The sequence below is a fragment of the Acipenser ruthenus genome, chromosome 28, assembly GCF_902713425.1.
Source record: "Acipenser ruthenus chromosome 28, fAciRut3.2 maternal haplotype, whole genome shotgun sequence".
In the NCBI taxonomy this organism is placed as follows: domain Eukaryota; kingdom Metazoa; phylum Chordata; class Actinopteri; order Acipenseriformes; family Acipenseridae; genus Acipenser; species Acipenser ruthenus.
This window is the reverse complement of record NC_081216.1, coordinates 3,811,463-3,831,435: the sequence shown is the minus strand read 5'-3', so window position 1 is coordinate 3,831,435 and position 19,973 is coordinate 3,811,463. Positions and strand designations below refer to the sequence as shown.

Genomic DNA, 19,973 nt, shown 5'->3' with positions numbered 1-19,973 from the left:
CACAGCTGGTGGAAATTATCTAATGAGCGTCCAAAGTGAAGGGTACATAGAACATAGGGGCTGTGAATATATTATTTTGTCAGGGAAATATTGAAAGTTGGTGAAATCATTTATAGTCATTCTACAAAAACTTATACATACAGGTGATCTTTTAATTTTGTAGCCTGCAGATGGACCCAACTTGTACAGACTGGTTCCATGGAACAAAACGATCACAAACTAAAAAAATTATAAAAGTGAACACCCCAGACTGTAACCTTAAATAGGGTTAGTTTAGTAAAAATAAAAGCTGACTAGAGTAGAATAGAAAAAGTTTACTGCTTCATTATTTTTTTGCAAAGCATTTGTTTTATTGTATTTCGACTTTACTCTTTTAAGCATAACCATTTGTCCTAGGAATCTTTTCTAACTATTAACAGCCTTACATAAGATACTACACCTCGAACTGAAAAGCACCATTTTGCCTGGTCCAATATTTAAGTTGTCTTTGGCCATACAGGAAGCTGTTTCCCAGACAGTATCTACTTTGGTTACTGTACTAATCTTTTAAATGATGAATTCTTACCTTTTGTACAATCACAACTAACTGTAGTTACTGTAAATGTGTTTTCAAAGTTCTGCAAGATTTTGTTTGGACAACACAAATTAAGTGGTTAGGCTATTTAATGTTGTGGTTCCAAGATTCGTTTTTAGTAACACTTCCTTTCTTCAGGTTATAGGACTGATACTGGTACTTAGTTTGGTCAATTATCTGCTAGCACTCTACTTTTGTCCAGTGCTCCCTGACATGCTTTATTGAATTACGTTCTGGAATTTGACCAACACCAAGCAAAACAATAAGGCAGCTTAATTCTTGTCTTTGTGTCTGTGCGACTAGGAGCACCGCTTTCTGATGAGGTATCAGTCTATTCATCTTTCTTTTATTTGGAGAGGGGTCGTAGTCCTTGCTTGACAACACTGTTGAATTAAAGGTCTTCAGGACTGGCAAAATAGAGAAAGCTAAAATTGGAAACAAAACTTTTTGATTTTGTGCTTCAGAGAGAAATGGTGGTCAGAAAAGGTACAAACTGCACACATCCTTGAGCAACGAGGAAGGAACACAGTCAAAAATAAACTGCACAACAATTAAGAAAATGGTACTGAAGGTAATGAAACCTATTCGTAAGAAATGGATGCGTATACATTGTTCAGAGATTAGCATTCAGAGTACTACTGGTAATGAATTTAGGAGTCCAACTGCCTTTTTACAATATTGAATATTATTAATGACAAAGGTCATCATGATAATACATCTTCACAACACAGATAAGATGTGAATTGTTCCAAACAATTTGAAGCCTTTGTTCAAAGTAGTTTATTCTGTATTTTCACATCCTTAAAATGAATTGCAAATATATATTAAAAGAAAGACTTTTCCTAAGACTGTACAATTATTTCAAAATAAGAAAAAAAAAAAGACACCAAGTTACACTTGTAAAATCCAAATAAAGTTGTACATATCACACTCACACTGCATTTTTCATCCATTTACAGTTTTGCCTTACACAGGAACCGATGTGGTTAGCCATCTCACATTACATGAATATCTTTCCCATGTTCCAGCCACTTACAATGCCTTGCATGGTTTCAAAATAGGACATGTGTTTTAAATACTGGTATTTACACAGAATTACACCTGGATAAAAAAAAAACAAACACAGCAGCACAATTTCAGTGTGGGGAAAATGATCAGCAGACAAGCAAATGGAGGAAGAAAGACTATGGCTGCCTTTATATCATTTTTAGAAATAGCACCCATTTTCATAACCTGCCAGAATAACTTAAATTCCGTCTTCATAACCGACATGATTTTTACAAGTGCAATCCTTAGCTTTGCGTTATAACAGTCTAATCCAAAAACCTTTTCTTTTGCCAAATTTCAATTTTGATAAATTAGGCCATGAAGTGTTTTTGAAACATGTAGTAACACCAATTTATCCATATAGATAAACCCTCTTCATTGCAGCATAACTATCAATGCGGCTCTCAGACTACAATACAGAACAAAAATATACCCAACAAGAAATCCTCAGCAAAATTATAACTTTCTTTCAACATCAGCAGCGTGTATATTTAACATTTCTAAGGTATGGCTTGTCTGCTAATACCTGACTGCCATATGCACAAATGTGGGTCTTGCACTATATGAGCAGTTGGCAAACTTGTCTCCTCCATTCTAACCAGTCCCTCAGCTGGAGATCAATGAAATACTGGACCTAGTTGGAACCAAGTATTGCAACGGAATGGATGGGAGGGGCAAACCCCAGCACTACAAATAAGCATGTGCATATGGAAGCATAATGTTTGATATATGTGGTTTAAAAAAAAAAAATAGCTACAAATGGCAATGTTGTCATTTCTGTGGATGAACCAATTGAGTACCACCAGATTTTGTGTTTAAATGCACCAGTGGTGATTATATATTAAGACACACAAGTCATGTCCAATTAAGGAGGATCTGCTCGTCCAGCAGAAAAAGCATAAGCAATATATATAACCTTGATTTTGAAGAGTTGGACAGCATAAGTTATAAAGTCGCAAGGCAAAATGGATACAAGTGTGTATGTAAGAGTATTGGCATATACAAAAAGGGATGCTATTTTTACATAATTGGTTTATAAAGTGAACAGACAGCTTTACTGATGTCTTGGAAAATGATGGCCATAGCTTAAATGAAATATAATTATTATAAATTTTTTTTTTTTTTTTGGTCAACTCAAGTACTTGTAACAAAACGAAACGGAAGAGTCTTTTCCAGAAATAGTAGGTGACAACATATATTCTACAACTTCAAATAAGTATTTTTGAATCACATTAATAAAACCATCAAATTTAATGAATGATTTTCAACAGATCAGGGGTGGGGGGGGGGGGGTGTACGGTGGGTGACCATGTATCAGAGAAAGTACACCACTGTATATATGTATATCTTTTTTTCTCCCAATCAAGAGTTCTCATGTTTAACCATGAAGTGATTCAATAATAATGTGTTTTGAGACAAAGTTGAAAAACAGAATGAACATGGATGGCCGTGTTACAAGCTTGTTGAGTAATAAAGCCCGGGGGGGGTAATAAATAAAAAAGGCGCAGGTGGGGGGGAGGGACATGAGGTTCTGTATCAGCAGCATTTTTTTAAATTCTGAAATCATGTGGCCGACTTCAGATTGACATTGTTAGTTAATACACCTCATCACTTTCCGCTGCATGAAGTTGTGTGTCGTCTGCGTCGGTCATACTGCTTTCCTGCGACTCTTCAGCTTCAACTAGAAATGACAAACAGATGACATCACTAGATGAGTCAGCAACACACAGACCCCCCCCCTCCATAGACTAACAGTATAGCCAGTGTGTGTCAGGGTATGACAACACTGTGGTCATGTCTAATTACAGTGCAGGACTGAAGAAAAACAGAATTCCAACTGGAATTGTGAAAAATGAATGTTGCATTTATTATACACTCAGTGAAATGCAGGAGCATATGACCCCTTTTTTAAACCGGAACCCTAGTGTCCTCGTAATGTCTGTATACATCTGCAATGAATGAAACTGGAGAGTTGAACAGCTTTTTCAAGAAGCAATATCTGGACATTAAGTGAATGTTAAAAATCAAGCTTTTAAAAGTGTAATTCTTTATCGTTTTATTTTTAAAATATCAGTTATGTTTTATTGATCATATATTCCAAATCACTAGTCCAAATAAAAACGGGACTGTTTTGCAACATGCTCCTAAATGAAAGAACTCTCCATCACCTGTATGTACCAGATGTACTTACCCGACTCAAATGGGTAGGAATCCTCTTGAGTTACCGGTTCCTCATCATCAGGAAGGTATCTTTTATCAATGGCCTCTTTGATTTGATTGTTTGCACCTTTTGGATCCAAATCCATGGCCCAGGAGAAATTCATCAGGGCCAAGTGTGTCTGACCCAGTTTCTTATACACCTGAAATTATTGCAAACAAAAAAGTTGTAGTAGCCTTGCAGTAAATAAATGTTAAACTCCAACTATTCACAGGATAAATAATTTTTATTTATATACTAATAATCCACTTTAAAAAACGCAGCATCTGGAACACCCAATTCACAATATTTAAACGATTATTTAAAATTAGAATGATCATTCATGGCGCATTCGGTATAGCCTGGAGGTCGCAGGTTCGAGTCCAGGCTATTCCACTGCTGACCGTGGACGGGAGTTCCCAGGGCTGGCGGCGCACAATTGGGGGGGAGGGGGCTTAGGCTCACCGCGCACCAGCGACCCGTAGACTGGCCGGGTGAAAAAAAGCGGTCGGCTGACGGCACACGCGTCGGAGGACAGCGTGTGTTCGTCTTCGCCACTCCCGAGTCAGCGCAGGGGTGGTAGTGGTGAGCTGAGCTTAAATACAATTGGATATTTCAAATTGGGAGAAAAACGGGGTAAAATCGATTGGCGACTACTAAATTTAAAAAAAAAAAAAAAAAGAATGGTCATACTGTGGCAGTGTGGCAGGACGAAAGCCCTTCCGAAGCACAGGTGTGTGTGTGTGTGTGTGTGTGTGTGTGTGTGTGTGTGGTGTGTGTGTGTGTGTGTGTGTGTGTGTGTGTGTGTGGGGGGCGGGGATACTGGGTGGCAGGGAGGGAGTTAAAATCCTACCTGCAAAAACACGTGGGAATGTGGCTATGGCCGTGAAATGAATAAGCCACAGGTTTATAAATAGGGTAATCACGGGTGTTCGAGTCGTTAGTGCCGGTGGATGTTCGTGTTGTGCGCTGTCCCGTCTCTGTGTGTTTTTGTAGACTTTTTGCTTTGACCCTAGTGCCATTTATTTTGTTAATGTGTTTTGTTCCGTGTTCTGTCCAGTGTTTTGTTAATTGTTTACTATTATTAAAACATGCACCTGAACGCTTAACCTGCAACTACTGTGTCTGTCTCCTTCCTGGTCTAAACACCACTGCCAGGGATGCTGTCCTGTCAATTACTCCCAGCAACACTTCTTACCTTGCCTATTAAAAAGTAAACAAGTGATTCTTTTGGGACAATTTGTTTCAGTTCTTCAAGTTCTTGTAAAGCCGCCTGGAAAAAAGAATATCATTTAGTGTACAAAGTGAAAGGCGCCACCATCAACATAAAATAATTCTCATAGTTCCAATAGCTTCTCTTACCTTGTACTTTTCATTAGCAAACAGAATTGAGGCCCGGTGGAATTTGCATAGCGGGTTTTTAGGGTCAATACTAATGGCTTTATTCAGAGTTTCTAAAGCATGTTCTGACTTCTTTAAAGCGTGCTGCACCTGATAACGCACACACACACACACACACACATAAAATGCAAGTTATAAAAACAGATTTAAAAGACAGTAGTCAAGGATCATTGACCATGTGGTTTGGAGTATGGATCTGTATAGTATTAGTACAATCTAAAACTATCATTTTTGCCATGTTGGTGAAACTCAAGAGTTTAAAGCCTCAAATGTAATATCTAGCAAGTATACTTGATGCCACAAAGTTAGGGGCTTCAATCTTTTCTACTTTAATTGAATGGCTAGGCCAACATTTCCTTTGCAGTTGCCTTTTCTTTTCCCCCCCCCCCAATATATAAATATAGCCCGCATTCTGAAGTATAAATGTTCATGAAATTGTTATCTAAATGCACAGCAGAAAGGCATGCGATCTGCATCTAATTAAATTACTTACCATTCCGAAATGACATAGCAGGACTGAACTTTGAGGGTGATGCATCTAATTAAATTACTTACCATTCCGAAATGACATAGCAGGACTGAACTTTGAGGGTTGATATCTAGCGCTTTTTTGAAATGAATTTCTGCCAGATTGAACTTTTCTTGCTTATAATAGATCATTCCCAGGCCATACCTGTGGCAAAAAAAAATAATAACAAAAGAGAAATCAATAAATCTGGAAGCATTGCGGCTATAGCTTTAACATAGCCTTCATCAGCTTAAAGCTAATTCTGATATTTCAAGCATGCAGTTTAAGATACAACTTAAAATATAAGCCCGTATGATAGGCTTCTCAGAGGGAGATCAGGGTATTGGTTCTATTTCTTAAAAACTATTTTGGGATCTCCTTAAATAGATGTATTATATTATAACAGCGCAATAGCCATTTCAAAACGGATCGGGACGGCATTTCATATGCTCCGTGTCCGTGTGACGGAGAATTCTTTTATCCAAGTTTCGTGAAAATCCATGTTGTAGTTTTATTTTTTTTTTTTAGCTAAAATAACTAAAAAAAACAGCTGCGTGTTTAAATACAATATCGGGCAGGCAGATGGTACACATGTACAGTCAGGCTCCACCACCAAGAGTAAGTTTGTGGGTATTCATCAGTTTAATAATTCTCTGTAGCTAGTTTAATTTGAATTCCTTAGATCACTTATGTCTTGTGGATTGTATCCATTTCATTTTTTATGACTAATTTTAATTATTATTATTATTATATTATTTTTTTAATGCTTCCTACCTTAACTCAGTGAAGCTAAACCCCGGATGCAGTGCCATGATTGACAGAGCTATCTCCAATGGGGACTCCAGAAGTTGATGCAGCAACGAATTAAATTGTACCTCTTAAATATTTACAGCCAAGGTGTCAGTACATATTTAGTTTATATGCATTATATACACTTTAAAAACATAAACTAAAAGATCTATATTCGCAATACTAATGTATTGTGTACGATAACGTATTACAAACAATACAATGTGCATGATAATTAATATTACAAAGTGTTTTAGGTTTATGTTCAGAACCCTCCTTCTGTGTGAACTGTGATGCACAATGCATACAGTATAGTTGTGAATACACTAGGGGAGCTGCAATTGCCCTTTGCTCTAAATGAACGAGATTCTCCAACAAGTGGCGACAGTACATACACATGTATTGACGCAAGTATTTGTCAGCAATATTTCACAATGCATGACTGTATTCCTTCGAATTTAAGACAGAGCCCAAATTTCCCACCTTCATTCAATTTGAATAATAAATAAATAAATAAATAAATAAATAAATAAATAAATAAATGCATTTACAAAGATACAACCTCAATTACGCATATGGAGGCAGTTTGTGGTCGTCTGCTATCACACAGAGCATTAGTTATGTGTGGCTTCTCATTTCCAGTCGTGATTACTCACACCTGTTTTTCTCCCAATTTGTGAAGTGAACTGTGGTATTGCTTTGCATGTCAAAGAATACGGGGGTTTGATCAGCATTTCTGATCTGTTCAAGCTGGTACTGTTTGTTACAATTACTGAAATTGTAAAAGCTTCTCTTGGCATTCCTCAGGAAGCTAATGACACTTCTTTGTAAATGGATGCCTGTATAACAGGAATGACCATCGGGCAATAATGTTTTGGTTTGTCTTTTCTCGGCAGTCAGTCACGTTGCTGTTTGTGTACTCGGATAGTCACGTCTTTTGTTGGCGATTTTAATACACGCATCACTATACTGTACTGTAATTTAAGATGCAGGCTATTTTTGAGAACAAAAACAGGAATACGGTATATCCTTACCATGCATTATAATGCCGTGAGTTAACACGAATGGCATTCCTGAAACAAGCTAAGGCCTTTTCTAGTTCCTCTGTGAGTACAAACTCGTGCCCAAGTAGCGTGTACGAGTATGCAAAGCCTGGGTCCACCTGGATTGCCCTCTGAAAGAACTTGATTGCAATATCATGCTCTCGCTGCAAACTGAAACAGTTACCAGCAACACACCAGGCCTAGAGAGAGAGAGAGAGAGAGAGAGAGCGCGAGAGAGAGAAAGAGAGAGAGAAAGAGAGAGAGAGCGAGAGAGAGAGGGGATTAAAACTAAACAACTATTTACACAAATCCACACCTCATTTCAGGGACACAAGCACATTTATTGGAATCGATCTGAATCAAACTGGTGACAGATTTCAAGACCGAAAAATATACAGTGCAATCCGATTAAACTCAATATTGAGACTGCGCTGTTATGAACTACTGATCTACAAATAAACAATAAGCCTTCTTAGATTGAAAGTGTTAAACCTTTTGCTTCACGTTGCGTGGGGACAATACCTCTGGAGAGTTTTTATCCATGTCTGTAAGGTCTTTAGACAGAGCTGACAAAGCAACATCTTTCTGAAGGTGCCAAAGTGTTGTTGAGTAAATCTCTATTCCTTCCACTCGGTAACTTTCTATGCGACGTACTTCGGAAAATATCCTCTCCGCCTTTAAGAAAAAATTGAATGGTTTTAAAAAGAGGTTGTTCAATTTTCTTTGTGCAAAATAAAGATTACAAATTAAGGTACATAATTTACTGCATCTTTCATTATATGCTGACATTTAAAACCATAATCTTACACCAACATGCAAATTCAGACCAGTAGACATTCAACATCTTCACATGTGAAAATGGACAGATAGGAGTGAACAATGAAACATTTTGCAGATAACATTTGAATTTAGCAATTTGAGGATTTATTAACTTTTTTTCTAGACCACAGCACTGTGCCATTCAGCACAGCAAGAAAAAAAAAAAACATTCTAATCTCTTTACCTGCATGTACTCTGCAAGCTCAAAGTGTGCTCTCCCAATCTGACACAGTACCCAGCCTGTGTTGTAATGATGAGAAGGCAGCTGGCTCAGAATGCTGATTGCTTCTTTACAGTTGTACGAACAAAGTGCTAAATATCCTTTCCCCATATCACGCATGAGGTTCATTAAACCATCTGAAAGGGAATTTGATATTCAAAAAAACACCAGCAACTGCAACTATCCTCTTTTATATTCCTAATATAGATACAATCAACTCTCATTAATATGAATTACAAGGGACTAGCATAAAACAATGGTCTTATTAATTCTTATTATCAGCAGTTCAAAATGCATACTATTCGTTTTTATTAAAGTTATAGTAACACTGAAATCAAATTTCAATTACAGTACAATGAAAAAGTATTATACATTATTGAAAATACAGCTGTAAGTGAACTTTTAAAAAGTATACACATCAAATGAACTGCACTTGAAATCTGTATGTCCCATTCTGATCACAGGCATTTTTAAACCACAAAGCAATGTGTCCTCAACATTAGGGTATTGAGCAAATCAGAGACTCTGACGACTTGCATCCACATTTTGCTGCTCATAGGCCTGTATTATTGTTTCACGCTTTTTCAGAATGGTTGACAAAGTGTTTGAGGGAATGTTGAAATCTGCAGCAACATTTATTTATTAGTGCTGCATTATCTGCAAGTATGTTTTTTTCCGCTTTCTTGTGGAAATGGCATAGATGTGTGAACACTATGACAATTCGAAATACATCATAGGATCAGTACTCAAAACAGCACAAATACAGAAAAGAGGTGCTAATCTGGATGCAAGGTAATACATTTTCCAATACTCTTTACACTGTTCAAACTAGGGCAATTCATTTTTTTCACATTTGTCTTCCCTGGGGGGCTCAAACAGGAAATTCATGTTGTGTATTGGAAGTAATTTACAATAAGCGACTGTAGTCTCTACGTATATGAACACCTCCTAAGAGAACACTTTGGCTTAGGGAACACCCTTGTGGTGAACCCAAATTCCCACTGTGAATGCTCCGCTTAAAGGAACAAGAACTTCGCTTAAAAATAACCTCTTTCTGGCATCGACAGCAATATGTTGCTATCCGATTCAAAACTGATACAGTACTGTTTTATAACCTGGTAACTCATCATCAAACTCAAATGGTTTTATTTAATCTTTTCAAAACAGACTTGTCATCATGAGAGTAAACTAGAGCTGCTGCTGCTGCATTTAACATGTGTGTAGGGCGGTGCTGTGTTAATAACTATTGTCAGGGTTAGAATTGCATTTTTTAAACACAAGCTTGTGAACGTGAGAGTATACCTGTACATTTTTTTAGGCACTCGTCCACAGGACTACTGAGACACAGACATCAGCTAGTCCTCACTAGTTTTAATTCGCCTCTGGCAAACGGGCGAGCGTTAGTTTCTAACCCTGACTGTGTTCGAATGAATTTGTGTATTCATAATTACTTTAGAGCCGCTGCTGCATTTTTACCACCTATAGGGGTGTTTTGTTAGTTTGTGAGTTAGTTTATTACTATAGTTTATTAACCTACGCTTGCCTGTTGCTTTTCTCTTACTTATTCTTTCTTATGTTGATGCATGTGCGTCACGACATAAGGAATAAATACATTTGGATTTACTGATTCATATTGTGATTGACCTTGGCATATTGTGACCGTCTTAGAGAATACTTCGGCTAAGAGAACACTTTGCTTGCTTCCCGAGGGATGTTTTCTTGTATCAGGAAATTCATTAAATCTGAGTTTGTTTTAGGAGAATTGACTGTATAGCTTCATTAATCTATTCCAAAATTATCCCTTTGCCAATTTTTCGGCAACTTAAATATCAATGATTTTTGTGTACGTGCAAATGCAAGGTTAAATTACTCCATATAAAACTAGATGCAAAATGAATGTTTCATAACTGTATTTTACAAATGCCATTGTAAATAAAAACAAACCTTACAGTGATCAGACAAATAGCGACAAAACATGCCTTCATTTCTACATGCGTTATACAGGAAAACAAACATGTTACCTGCAGCTGCTTTCTGTATGGTGAAGGCTTGCACCTGAGGCATGACAATGTTACCCTTCCCCTCAGAAATGATGGAAGAATCCAGCTTAAGAATCTCTATACTGTCGTTCATGTTAGACTGAGTTATCCCTCCTTTAGTTTTAGTCTTTGTTTTTCTGTTAGGGATTTTAGTTGGAAACTTCAGTTTCAACTTTTTACTGTTCTCCTGTTGAAGAGAATATCTGTATTTTATTTCAAACAGAATAAATATTTTACTACTTTGTACATTATCCAAATATTTCCAATTAACAGAAACCTTAGAACATAAATACCATTCACAATTTCAAAACACTTGCTGTATCTGAACACTTCAGAGTGGCTTATTTGTGTAAAGCTTAAATGCATGCAATCCCAAGCGATGCTGGCTTTACCTTGGCAGTAGAACTGGCACTAGTAAATAGACGCGAACTTCTCCTTGGCTGCACGTTTGGTGGAGCAGCAATCGTTGGACTCAGCACTTGAGGCGTTGTACTGAAAAAAAGACAAGGAACACTGAAATGGTTTCATCTAATCTGATAATCTTACATTTCACAACAAATAATGCAGTGAAATAAACAGAAATTCATCATGCACTGGATGTGTTTAGACTATTCCTGATAAGCATCATGTTAAATCCACTATATTGAAATTTGTTCTATAACACAATCTTGTGTACTCCAGTGCTTTTATATCCAGAACCACCACCGGTATTTAACAGTTTAACTTGGAGGGCAATACTAGACAGTCCTTCCCACCTACTGAATCTAGAAAGCACAGAGAACTGACATCAGTGTCACACAACATCAGGAAAGACTTACAATGACGACATGGAGTCATTGTAAAAGAAAGGAAACACCACGCAATGTCATGCAAACGTTCACCACGTTTTACAGTGCCCACTGACCCCAAGCTTTCTGCTCTACTTTCAATTATTAGTCTTTATCCGTTCACTGCCTTGCTACCTTGAGTTTGTCTGATCTCTTTTCCCTGCTGAGCCTCTCTTTTCCCCTTCTCTCTCTGCTACTTCTCTCACAGTCACTCCAGCTGCTGATCCGAATCGGACCAGGCTGGAGAATCTTTCACTGCCCCTGTGAGTGTGGGAGAAGTGCAGGAGAAAACCAATTAAGAAAACTGTCCAAAGAAATCAAATTAGATCTGCTATACAGTTTCTGACTGTGGGTAGCAACAGAACTTATCGAACAATAACTCTGAGTACTAGTCCCTTTATTTGCATTTCAGTCCATTAAAACCAGTCCTCTGCAAAGAACACCTTCATATTAAAAGGCATCAGTACTGCGAGTTCAGCACATAGACTAGAATCTCGTATCAAACACAACAGATTAAAAAAATCAGACCAGTTTCCCAAGACAGATGAATAGCATGTCAGATGTCAGCACTGTACAAAAGTAGGTCACTGTGACCTATATCCCTGAGTGTAGAATAGTACCTCATACCAAATGAATCTGCAGTTACCAAGATATTACATTTTAAGCCAGTCATACATTCTTACCATGTAAAGCAATTCATTCACGGAGATCAATCTAGTTCGTGCAAAGAGTCATTCAATTCTAGCTAGCGGTTCACTAGATCTAATCAGAGACCAGAACTCATCAGAATAAGGTCCCTAGGTCCTAGATTCCAATATCTTGAAATATGCTAAGAAATATCCATACCAAGCTTCGTCACAACCAGATGAGCAGTTCTATCAAGAAATCTAACGTGCAGGTACGTCAGCTGTATCTCAGTCATGGGATACACAGGAAAATAAAACTCACTCCACCGACCCCCCTCAAATAACCTTGCAATCTTCCTTCCTTGTGAGGCTATGCATTAGTAACTGGTGAATACTTACCTTGTTTGCGGGGCTGTGCTCTGCGTCTGCATCAAAGGAATTGGGGCAACATCTCTGCTGTTGCCACTCTGTGCAAACACGGATTTTGTTCCAACTTGGCTAATTCGGGCTACAGACTGGACAACAAAAGACGACTAGTTACCATTACTGTCGCAACTCTGAATCAGGCAAAACAGAACATTTATTCATTTTAGAAAAGTAAAATGGTGTTCATGTTGCAGTGCAGAATAAAACAAGAGCGAAAGTACTTATATCATTTAACTACCTTCTTTGGAGGGAGACCAGAAGAGGGGGGGTCCATTACAGAAGACGTATTGGTGAAGTTTTGAAGATAGGACCCATCTCCTGGGCTGGGTTCTAGTGGCAAGATTCCAAAACTGCAGGAATCACACAAACATTACATTTAAGAGGTAATGCAGTCAGCACTCACATATCCGACCCTATAAAATTTTGACTTCAGTGACGGTTTAAACAGTGTGACGCATATCTGATTATTTCATTTTGACTGGATACGTGGACTGTAAAACAGTACATACTTTTAAATCTGATACGTATTGTAGCAGTATGCAATATTCTCCATTAACGACACAATAGCAAAATGAAATCCAAATGTTACCCATGCACAGAACTGCTTAAAACTAAAAAGGCAATGCAATTTAGCAAAAAAAACAACAAGTTTCCAGAATTAAAACAGTATCCAAAGTCAAATTTGCAGAATATAGTAGTCAGTTTACTTGCAAATGAAAATGCAACTAAAGATCACAGATTTAAAAAAAACAACACATCACAGCATCTAAAACTGTTTAATAGTGATATGTTTTACATTACAGTGGCTGGTCTCGTTCGCTTTGTTGCTGCATTTCCATCATGTGAAACTGGAAGAAGCGCTGTGTAACTGCACTATAAAGACAGACTGATTTGCGCATGCGGAAGAAATAAAAACGCAGGTTTTGACTGATAATCAAATAAATTGTAACATTGAAGAGATGGGCTTTGTATCAGAAAACTGGCGACTGAGTCGGAAATCGCGTGTGACGAGTAAGTGCATGAATTTGTTACATATATAATGGAGATTGATTGTATTCTTAATACAAGGATGGTAAAAGGTGACTGATGTGTATCTGAGTGTTGTGTAATTAATTTCACTAGCTAACCACAATAGAGATATCTAATAAAATAAAAACATCTTGCTAATGAACTAACAATTCTTGGAGGTTACCTTGGAGTCAGTGGGCTAAGAGCAGCAGGTCCCCCTAATAAACAGCGCACACTTTTTGGTTTGTTCTGTGCCTGTTTGGTTAGTAAAGTACTTCCAGTTCCAAGGGGCACAGAGTCGGGGGAAATTACTGAAGGGTCAATATAGGAAACCAAAGAATCCGTATTTAAGGATGAATACTTGGAATTGGAAGATTCTAGATTAAGTCTATTTAATTCCTTTAAAAACAGAGAGAGAGAGAGAGAGAGAGAGAGAGAGAGAGAGAGAGAGTCATAACGAAGAAAAATAATTGCTTCTTATGTAAAACATTTGTGTAACAGAGCGTTATAAAAAGCAGACATGTCCATTTATAAATGATCTACTCTACTGAACTTGATCATTGCACAGAGTATATCAGCAATGACCCAAACGTATTAAGTACATCCAATCGCATTTAAATATAGCACAATTATGCTTACATAAAAGAGATAGCTATTAGTGTTAGCTATTAGTTAGTTCTTGGCCCCAATTATGACAAAGTCATTTTACATTTAATAAAATTTGTATTAACACTTATACTCGGACAACAGCAGATCTACTTAAAATTCCCTTTTATTGACAATACTATATAAACATGTGTCAAACATACTAAAGTGTCTTGTGGTGTTTCCATCAAGATTGTGTCAAGCTGTCTGTGGGGTATACAGTAAGTGGTGGTGTATATTGGACAGATGTTTGGCTGGCAGCTGCTGAAATTCTGCAGAGATGTCAGTTTAAACATTTGATCAGGGTCTGGTTTTTCACCTGTGAAGACAAGACAACATTTGATTTAATAATTACAAATATATGCATTTGCTTCTATATTCAAAATGACAAACTTCTTCAAATTAAGTTATTGGAAATTCAGTGGAGAGACTTACCGATTTCACACAAAGATTCAAACGGTGACCACAGGAAAGGATTTAATGTCAGGCTCTTTTGGTAGCATTCAGATCCTTTGGGTAATCTATCTGTTTTACTATTAAAAAAATAATAATAACTTAGCAATTAACAGAGTTATATTTCAAATGGGGGTGCACAGATTAATATTTTCTTGTCCGAAAATGATTCTCTGCCCATATTGGCCGATTACGATTGGATACAAATAATAATAATAATAATAATAATAATAATAATTAATAATAATAATAGATAGTGCAGGTAAGCTATTGTAAACTACTAGAAAAAGACATAGGGCCTATATTTAAACTGTTTTAGAATTATAGATGTTTAAAAATGAACAGATATTGTTTACTTGTTGTATTTGACAAAAATGAGTACAAAGAATAACATAGTATTATTGTGTGACAACAGTCACACAAAAATAACATTTTGCATTTGTACTAGTAAAACACTTCTGTTAAAATATATTTTATAGCCACTTGTTGTCAAACATTGCATATTATAACTTCTACCTATACTGTACAGTTGAAAAGAAATGTAGCCTATGGCACAATAATCAATTTCTGCTTCAAAATGCCACCCAATACACCCGCAACCAATGTAGATTAATCAAGATCAACAAAAATTACCAAAGGTCATTTTGAAGTACATTGTGTAATAATAATAATAATAATAATAATAATAACTTAAACCAATGTTATTTAGGCTTCAACCTAAAAAAAAAGCATCAGAATAACTTTTTTTTACTCCGAGTTCATCGTTGGATTTAATGATTTAATGTAGCATCGTCTGTTCTGCTGCACACAACTCAGCAATCTTACTGTTGTCTTCAGATATATATTTTTTTTTAATTCCAAACACCGCTCTTTTAAGACTTATTTACTGCAGGTTGGTCGCACGTTACACAGTATTGCAAGAGAAATTACTGTCTCAGTGTTCTTGCGACATTAGTAAGCGCGCCAAACCAAACATTAAATTCTGTGCTGGAAGAAATTCAAGCAAAATATTTGTGTACATCATCAGCTAAAATAACAAAAAATGCTGATGCTGATTGTGGTTTTTTTCCTTATATTGGTGCACCCTTAATTTCAAATCTAGACTCAAACTATGACAGATACTTAATATCTCACCAGTAAATTTGCCCCAGTAAAGAAATTGTAAAACCAGCAGAGTCTCCAAACTCTGTAGCAATATCATCATGGCTCTTCTGTTTATTCAGAACTCCTCCAGTTAAAATCTGTTCTCCTTCTGCAAGTCTAAAAATACAGCAATAGAAAGCATTTTCAAGACAGAATACAAGCCTACGCAATGACATTTAATGTTCAGCTGGAAAATGGTTTAATGGTTAGTCTAAAAATTACTAATGCAAAACTTATAAGCCAGTGATTTTAATTAGCCATAAAAAAGTGCAAGCCTATCTATCAATTACAAACACCTTAGGTCAATTAGGAATGACCCCACCACCCTATGGTTCAGTACTTTGGTGTGTGAAAGCTACAAATGTTGCAGAGTACAAAAAGTGGGCTGAGACCACCTGATGGTCAACCTAATGAAGGAATTTGATGCATATACAAAATATACTATTAATGGTTGTGGAAATGAAGAGTATGACTATATGCTTAACGTGTCCATAAATACAAATATAATACAGTACAGTTACCAATGAGAAAGGGAAACATTCTCAGTACACTTATTGTACAAGAACAGAATCATTACATTTCCAAGTGTACTCACACATCCAGTATGAATGAGTCCCTCACACACCCAGTATGAACAAGCCCTCAGTCAAGGTACAGGTCACGAAACCCCTCCCAAATATTCAAAATACTGGTCTTACCTGCTTAGGTCCACGCAGCATTTTGCAAGGAGGTATTTACATTGTGGCGTAGTGCAGCTGTGCCCCTTAAGAAGGCGATATGCTTTGTATGCTTTTCCAGAGCGGTAATAACAAGTAGCCAATAGGAAGAGAGCTTCTTCTGAGTGCACTGTTAGGACACAGGACAGTCAAAAAAAAAAAAGATGCAAATGCAGGATTTAGTACAAGGAGGAATGGGGTTTCTCAGTTATAAAAGCACACAAAATAATAATTAAAATCACCAAATTAAGTTGATATATACCCAAAGAATAACTGAGATTTTGTTTAATTAAAAAAAAAAGGAAATCATTAAAGCCATATTGAATTTTCAAAAGTCACTGAATTTAGTTCCCTCAGTGATCTTTGGAGTTACAAAGGCAAATAGAAAAGATGTACCTTTTAATTGTGCAAGTTAATTCTCATTGGTTCCTTGCCTTTTATTAGTAGCACTATGACTTTTTTCCCCTCTGACAAAATTAATCAGCAAGACTTTCATAGTCTTACAGTAACCAGTATTTCCATGCATTCTTTGGATTTTTTTAAATAACATTTTAAAAAATAGCCCTAAAATTGGTAATATGTGACTGATAAAAGGATCAATTCTAATATTGTATTTGTGTACACATAACAGTGGTCACTTCTTATTTGTTTTTAGTTTTTTGGTTTTTTTTTTTATATAAACATACCTTCTGCATAGAGAGTCTCTGCCAACAGCATCCCGGTAAGCATAATTATAGAGATACAATCCTATCTTTTTAACAAACAAGTGCAAATATAAATTCTTCAACTGGCACAAAATGTACTATTTAAAAATATAAATTTTGCAAAAATTTGGAAATGGTATTTAATAACTTACCTTCAAAAGTTGTATTTCTTCAAATAAAGAATTTTAAAATTTTTAAAAAGGGTTAATTTCATACCCCCTACTATTTCTGTAGTCTAGGAAAAACAAGTGGGTGGGTTGACCCATCAAGAAAATCCAGTTTTCAATTTATTTTAAATATCTACACATACCTTCAGCATAAAGTCTTTCTGCCAGAAACACAGCATCCCGGTAAGCATAGTGGTTAAGTGCATTCCAAACAGCAGCCTACAAAGAAAATGTTAAGAAAAGATGCATACATTCCCAGCAAACATTATTAAATAATTAGTCATTTAGTAGACACTTTTATCCAAAGCGACTTACAGACTAAGGATGAACTATGCATCAACAACTGCTGCAGAGTCACTTACAATAGGACCTCAGTTTTACATCTCATCCGAAGGACGGAGCACAAGGAGATTAAGTGACTTGCTCAGGGTCACATGGTTAGTCCGCGGCTGAGCACGGATTAGAACCGGGCACCTCCTGGTATCAACCACTTATTTAACCACTGGACCACCAAGCCTGCCCATTAATAAATATTATGCCAAAATGATATCTCGCACCTAAAACGCATTAGAAACACCACTTGTTAAGACATATTTCCTGTTTCTATACCGCTTCAATATATGACAAGTGAAATCCCTGCCATTCACTATCATTGGGATTTCAATTTCTGTTGTCCTGCTGTATCAAATACCACAAAGGTCCCATTCACAACACAGTCTATTGCAGAGTGAGCGATTCCATAAAAGACCATAAGGATATTAACCCAACAAGAAAACAAAGCTAGAATTTAAAAGTTCATTAAAAACAAATGAGTTGTAAAGGCAAACAAAACATATGGGATTTGCAAGTTTATAACTTGAGTCTGTCTGTTACAGAGTAGAGAGACAAAGAATCAACTGACCAATTTTACAGAAACAGTATAGCACAGGTTACTGTATATGCACCAAAAACTGATTTGCAGTAAAAGTCAACATCAGTGATAAATGCCTTGGTAAATTGAAGGTGCAAGATTGTTTGTTTGTTTCTCTTGCAACACCATGCAACTTTTAAGATCCAGGAAGATACTTCTTGAATACAGTAATTTATCAAACTCATCAATCAAAACATTTGTTGTACAAGGACCTGAATTAAAAATATCCACTGCTACAGTACCCATCACTGTAAAGGAATAAAGTATGTTTGCTCAATTTTAAGTCACAGCTCAACCTTCATATATTTAGGTTTGAACACACAAAGATTTCACAAAAATTACATTTTAAATCGATAATATTTTATTTAAATATTCTATTCTTCATAGAAATATTGATATAAAAGTACTGAAAAGTGGGGAGTCCATACTGTAAGTAATGACACAGGTGGGGGTGCCTTGATGCCTTGCCAACCTAATAAACTGGTGTGTTTTACTAGAATACGACTGTAGTTTGAATGTGTTTTGTGATGCAATGTTTTTGAACAAAATGCACTACGCAAGGTCTGAATTAAAAATATGTGTTATTGTTTGAAGTAATGTTATATATAATTCCTCAAATTCGTAAATGAATTTCTGTTATGTAGACTCTCCCACAATGTATTGTTATTACTATGAATAGTAGCTTGGTGTATTACGTTTCACAAACCCTGGTAGTGAATAAATAAATTAACCATTGTTAAATAAGATTTTTTTTTTTTTCCACATTTCGTGTCTAATTGTATGTAGAACTCGGTTATATCTTTATTAAAAAGTGTAGGGATATTAAATGTTCCTAATGCATGATTTCTCCAAACAAAACAATGTCATAAATAAACCTCAACAAAACCAAAATATCATTCCATTAGTATATCTGCAGTTGTATTTGTCGTTGTATTACTAGTACTTTGAATTCAATTTGTTATCACATAATCAATTCAAGTCGATCTTAACCATATTAAAGCGGTTTTATTCACTGTAGCATTAGGCCTCAGCTGTTTGCTTTCATACCCCGGACTCGGAGTAGCTGCTCCTTCCGGATAGCGAGCAGAAGTTTTCGGAAGGCGGGTTGCACTACAGCCCACTACTTTAATTATAAATCATAACATGACATTTATGTCGATTGTACTCCGTTACCTGGACGGGTTCCTGCAGCACCGTCATCCCGAGATCAAGCGCCTTTTCTCTCTCTCTCTCTCTCACTCTCACTCTCACTCACTCACTGACGCTACTGACGCTACAGCTCTCGCTCTCTTCTTTCTTTCCGTAACTCCTACCGTTACCAACAAAGACGAGGCCTAGCGGAGAATGACGATCACAGTAGAATACAAACGAAGTGGACCGGATAGTTACGGAAATACCCGAACTCTTTGAAGCATTTATACAGAAACAAATGCTTGACACCAATATTTCTGATGACCACTTTCATCAATGAATTAGTTATGTACGCTATGTTGACGTAATGAATTGCAGAAGTATTGGAGATAATTATGGATCTTTTCACTAAAATAATGTAATTGTGAATGTCTATCCAAGATGGGGGGGGGGTCACCAACATTTTTAAAAAAAAATTCTAGAGGGCAGCGGATTCTGTGACAACCAAGCCAGATTAATAGTTTTTATATTCAATTTCATTACAGATTTTAACCACATGTTTACGATGTCGCCCCACTGA

At 36.5% G+C, this 19,973-nt stretch overlaps 1 protein-coding gene across 3 annotated transcripts; it reads right to left on the bottom strand.

The window, feature by feature from the left end:
• Positions 1-1,336: 1,336 nt before the first annotated feature.
• LOC117435073 (cell division cycle protein 27 homolog) lies at positions 1,337-19,662 on the bottom strand. 3 transcript variants are annotated; one of them, XM_034057990.3, is made up of 20 exons: positions 19,436-19,662; positions 17,496-17,571; positions 16,464-16,611; positions 15,757-15,882; positions 14,605-14,702; positions 14,334-14,488; positions 13,709-13,923; positions 12,755-12,866; positions 12,490-12,605; positions 11,600-11,725; positions 11,030-11,129; positions 10,620-10,824; positions 8,563-8,735; positions 8,082-8,234; positions 7,551-7,759; positions 5,775-5,892; positions 5,181-5,309; positions 5,017-5,091; positions 3,813-3,981; positions 1,337-3,302 (listed from the first exon to the last, which is right to left on the bottom strand). In XM_034057990.3, the coding sequence occupies exons 1-20, from the start codon at positions 19,460-19,462 to the stop codon at positions 3,217-3,219; spliced, it is 2,616 nt and encodes an 871-aa protein (XP_033913881.1). In that variant the 5' UTR covers positions 19,463-19,662; the 3' UTR covers positions 1,337-3,216. The 3 variants fall into 3 exon arrangements, with proteins under 3 accessions (XP_033913881.1, XP_033913883.1, XP_033913882.1); XM_034057992.3 differs by lacking the exon at positions 11,600-11,725; XM_034057991.3 differs by lacking the exons at positions 17,496-17,571; positions 19,436-19,662 and adding an exon at positions 17,168-17,443.
• Positions 19,663-19,973: the final 311 nt, after the last annotated feature.